General features: G+C 39.3%; 1 protein-coding gene across 1 annotated transcript in view; it reads right to left on the reverse strand.

The window, feature by feature from the left end:
• Positions 1-5,313, reverse strand: part of CHRNA5 (cholinergic receptor, nicotinic, alpha 5 (neuronal)) — a gene marked incomplete at its 5' end in the record, with an annotated part of 34,108 nt that extends 28,795 nt beyond the window's left edge. The window contains one exon of the mRNA XM_004674734.2: positions 5,247-5,313. Within this exon, the coding sequence (XP_004674791.2) occupies positions 5,247-5,313 (67 nt within the window). The remainder of the gene's footprint in view (positions 1-5,246) is intronic.
• Positions 5,314-5,325: the final 12 nt, after the last annotated feature.

The raw sequence follows: 5,325 nt of genomic DNA on the forward strand, positions 1-5,325 counted from the left end.
GGAGAGGTCTGCCACACCATGTGGTCACCTCCGGGGCAGGAGGGAATCAAACTCATGCGGAAGTGGCTTTAGCTTCTCAGTGCAGTGCTTTAACCTGCTGCGCCACCAGGGAGGGCCTGCTTTAGTAATCTTAATTTAACATCTTGCCCTGACTCCCACAACACCTTCTGGGAAAAAATTACCCTACACAGTGCTAAATTTAAGTTTGGCCAATATTTCTCAAGGACAGGAGACAATTTTCACACTGAGCATCAATCAGATCAAGTAAATGCAATATTCACTATTTTATTGTGATACCACAAACCTCTCAGCAGTCAATAAATATGTATTCTAACCTAGCACATTTACAGTATTGTGAGCTAAAATACCCAGTGGCAAAAAAGTTGTTTTGGTTTGCTATTACCTGTATGACCTTGATAAAACTCAGAAATTTCCTCCTTAGGATTGTCCAATTATGATGGAATGCTTAGACCAGCAGAAATTATGGAGACACAAAGCCAGTGTCATTTGCTAGGCTGGTGGGATAGTTCTGAGTCTTGGTTTCTATTGGTCTTACCTCACTTGAGTTATCTAGTTCACTCACTATTTTCTTAATTACTGTCATCAAATCCATTGAGAACTTACCCAATTAATGAGTGGGAAACTATCTACACACTTGCTTCTCAAAGTGTGGACCTCTGACCTGCAATGCCCACATTACCCAAGCACTTGATAGAAACGAAGATGCTCAACCCCACCTCTGACCTATGAAATCAGAGCTGCATTCCAACCACATCACAAGGGATTCCTCGGTAAATTCAACTTTGAGAAGCCCTGGAGTATAATAATTTTCAAAGAGGTAGGCAAACTGAGAGTTTCTGGAGATATTTTTAGGACAGATAATACCGGCACATCATGAATAAAGAGGCAGGGATGATGTCCCACCCCCAACCTACCAAGTAAGGACAGCCTCCCATAACAAAGAATTATCTGGGCTTAGGTTGAGAAGCCTCATCATAGAGGAGAAATAACTTTTCTCAATTCCATAATGCAACACTGATTACAAAATAAAAATACCAGAAGTTTATATTTTTCCTGTTGTGAGAATTCAAATAGTCATATAATTCCTATTTTCACTGGACGAGCATATAATTCTTCTTTATAAGAAAAGAGCATAAGGTCACCCAATGACACATGCAGGAGAAACAATGATGCTTGACTAAAATTGGACAGAATATTAAAATTTTAGTCACAGTGTATAAAAATAATTTAAAACATCTCATAATGTTGTATGTCAGTTACACTTTAGTAAAAATATAAACTTTTCTAACCTACTATCATTATTAAACTATATCTATGGTCTTCTGTAGAAATTCCTAAGAAGTAAACACTTTTCAAAAAACTATTCCAATACTTACTCATATTCAGCAGGTCTACTTAATATTAACATGACATTTGTAAAGAATGTAATTCCATACTTAGGCAACAAGACCAAAACTATTAGAAAAATATATATATTATACTGAAATTACTGTATTAGAAACTCATATCCTAACTATAAAAAATTACTTGCTAGATCTAATTTGTAGATTATGGATTGAAAAAAAAAATGCATTCTGTCAAATGACTGAAAACTTTTTAAAGTTTCCATCCATAGGCTGCATTAGTAGACTCGGGCATATTTGCAAACTACCAGGAGTTAGACAATAAAATCCTACTTCCCAGGCCATCACAGTCCAGCTCATAGGGTATATTTATTTAGTATTTGCCAGGAAACCAAGAAAATTTCTAACTTCAAACCAAATTGTCTAAAACGTTTATCTAAGAGTATGAGGCACCTACTGTTCAGGTGCAACCACAACAGAAGCAGAGATGAAAGATACGACGTGTGTTTTCTGCTAGTTTCTGAAAATGTTCATGAAAATGATTAGTGAGACAGGAAAATACCTGCTCTCATTTTGTATAACTGTTTTGTTTCTCTTTGAATGAGACAGAATTCAGTCACTCCACAATCTAAAAGCCACAGCAGTGCACAGTTAGGACACATAACTGACTAATTTCCATACATCACTGTCCCAATCATGGTGAGGTCAATTTAAAAGGCTTCTATTACTTTAATATACTAGTTAATTCTCTATTCTTTAATACAGACAAAATCACCTCCTGAAGGAATGTCCCAAGACCAGAAACTGGAGGTGGGGGAAGAAATGATTGTCACAATTGAGAAAAATCCCTGGTGGTACAGTGGATAAAGCAGCACTAAGAAGCAAAAGCCAATTCAGCATGAGTTCGATCCCCACACCGGAGGTGACCCATATGGCACAGCAGACCTTTCCTGACCCACCCGCTGTTCTCCTCAGCAGTGTACTTCCTCAGTATGCCTGTTCTGCTCCTCACTCTGTCTCTGGTGAATCCTCTTGCTGCCCTTGCACCTCTGGTCTGTACCCCAGTTCTGAATGCATAAATAAATAAATCTTTTTTAAAAAAAAAATCACCTCCTGAACCACCTTTTCCAGCTCTATGACCTTACATCCGTCAAATAAGTACAGCTGCTTGGCAGGCTAGACATTTTCTTTTTCAGGGGACTGGCTCACAAAAAAACATAGGAGTTATCTATGAAAACAATAAAATGTAAATATAAAATATAATTCTAAAAGTAATAATAGTTGGAAGGGACTAACCATTCACATAATCCTCTTTTTAAAGGAGAAATAAAGATCAGTAAGGTTATATAAAATGACTGAAGAAACACAGCTAGTTAGTGTCAGGGCTCCAGACTCCAGTCAGTAGTTTGACTACCTAACATTCAAAGGTAGTTTTACACAAAAAGCAAATTAACCTTTAGGAATAAGTGTGCAATTCTACAACACATTCAATATCACTTTATTTTTCAAGTGATCCCTCATTTAGAACACACATCTTTGATGATGCCTCACCTTTCAGATGAGGAATCTAATATTCAGAGAGATACCACTGTTCTACTCATTTGTCCACAAACATTTACAATAGACCGTAGAGATAACACAGGATGAGACTGAAACTCACTGAAACAAAGAAAAAACTTTGTGTAAAACTAGCGATAAAGGATTGATCACAAAAATATATGGAGAACTGATAAAACTCAACAAAAATAAACAACCCTATCAAAAAATGGGCAGAAGAGCTAAAAAGACACTTCTCCAAAGAGGAAATGCAGATGGCCAACAAGCATATGAAAAAATGTTCAACATCACTTGTAATAAGGGAGATGCAAATTAAAACCACCATGAGATACCACCTCACTCCAGTAAGAATGGCACATCTTCAAACAACTAGCAACAACAAATGTTGGTGAGAATGTGGAGAAACAGGAACTCTCCTGCACTGCTGGTGGGAATGCAAACTAGTACAACCACCATGGAAAACTGTTTGGAGGTTCTTCAAACTGCTAAACATGGAGCTTCCCTACAACCTAGCAATCCCATTCCTAGGTATCTACCCAAAAGACACAAAAACACTGATTCAAAAAGATACCTGCACTCCCATGTTTATTGCTGCTTTATTCGCAATTGGAGAGACATGGAAACAGCCCAAATGCCCAAAAATGGATGACTAGATTAAAAAGATGTGGTACATATATACAATGGAATATTACTCAGCAACCAAGAAAAAGAAACACATGTCTTTTGCAGCAACATGGATGGAGCTGAAAAGATCATGCTTAGTGAAATAAGTCAGAAAGAAAAGAAAAAATACCAGATGGTTTCTCTCATAACAGGAATATAATGGAACAGGTGAGAAAAAGATGGTAATGATGAACAGCTATATACCAGAGACATTTTGTGGGGATGGAGTGGGGAATGGAAACAAGAACAGTGGGGGGAGGGAAATGCACTGGACTATGGTGATGGCACATGGGTGATCTGGTGATGGGAAACCCAAGGGGATTGCAACTGAGATGGAAGATTGCACAAAAATATGTAAAAATAAACTATTATAAAATTTTAAAAAAAACCTTGTGTAGATGTAATTAAATTTATGACAGGTACTCTGTGAGTAAGGGGGCTATAAGGAAGAATTAATCAGCTCTGATTGTCTCATTATAATATCTAACACCATGAATGAACAAATAGCTTTTTACATCATTTAAAGCTTGGCTACAATGTTTTAGGGAGAAAAAAAAAGATTCAAAACTTCTATTTTCACATAAGTGGGCAAGTAGGGACCTCACATTTTCTAGAGTGTAAGGGACTGTGCCTGACATTTCATAAATTATTTAAACCTGAAAACAACCTGACTCCAGAAATCTGAAAACAGGACACACCAGAGTCACAATTTGAATCCAAGATTGTGTGGCTCTAAGATCACATCCCTTTCTTTTTGTTAACCTATCATTCCCTACACAGGATTTTCTTTGTTTAAATTACACTCCTCATTCTTTCTCTCCAGGCTACATTAAGTAATACATGCTGCAATGCAAAAAAAGCGAACTCTGTAGACTATTATTAGGTAGAATCAAGAGAGTTCCAAAATCTTAAGAAAGACAAGAAAAAATTCTTCTGATACCCATATAATGTTTCCTCTGGATACTGAGGGACTTTCACCTCCTGCTTACCGGGCTCCTTTCTACGTGCAGGTCACACCATAGCTACTCCATAAAGAGTGGCATTTTTCCTCAAAGTATTTAGATCACTGACTCTAAAACTTTATAAAGTGCCTTTATTTGTGAAGCACTAAGCATTCTTTTGTGTTTCTATTCCTGTCCAAAACCACGACATACAAAATCCAGAGAAACAACTGCTCTCAGGAGCTTAGGATGTGAGCGAACAGCCAGCCTTGTTGCCTGGAGCCGCAGCCGCCTGCTGGCACCCTGGATCTCCCGGTGAATCCAAGGGTTTTCAAATGCTTCGTGGGGCAAGGGTCGGGGGTGCAAAAAGGGGGTCGAAGGGACCACAGGGAGTTAGAGTCTCAGCCTCCAATACGAAACCCAAAGCGCCTCCACACTTACGGAGAATAAAGAATGTGGGGAGTGCAGCTGAGATCGCAAATTGAAAGATCTGCCGGGTAAAAGCGGCATCTGTTCATGGAAAAGTTATATGGAAGACCACCAAGCCCTCTGACCATCTCCAGAGATGCAAGTCACAGAACAAAAGTCCAGGTGGCCTTTTCTCTGCACTGAAACGAACACCTCTGGGCATTTAACTGAAACTTCACTTCAAGCTTCAGGCAGAACAAAAACACCTGCCTCCAGCGCCCCTCTGACGCCCGCCCCCCACGCCCAGACTCACCTCCAGCCGCGCGGACCCCGGCGCCCGCCGCACCCCAGCGCCCAGTAGCCAGCACAAGGAGCAGGAGGCCAGGCGCGCC

The sequence above is a fragment of the Condylura cristata genome, unplaced genomic scaffold (genome assembly GCF_000260355.1).
Source record: "Condylura cristata isolate star-nosed mole 26May11 unplaced genomic scaffold, ConCri1.0 scaffold00002, whole genome shotgun sequence".
NCBI lineage: Eukaryota > Metazoa > Chordata > Mammalia > Eulipotyphla > Talpidae > Condylura > Condylura cristata.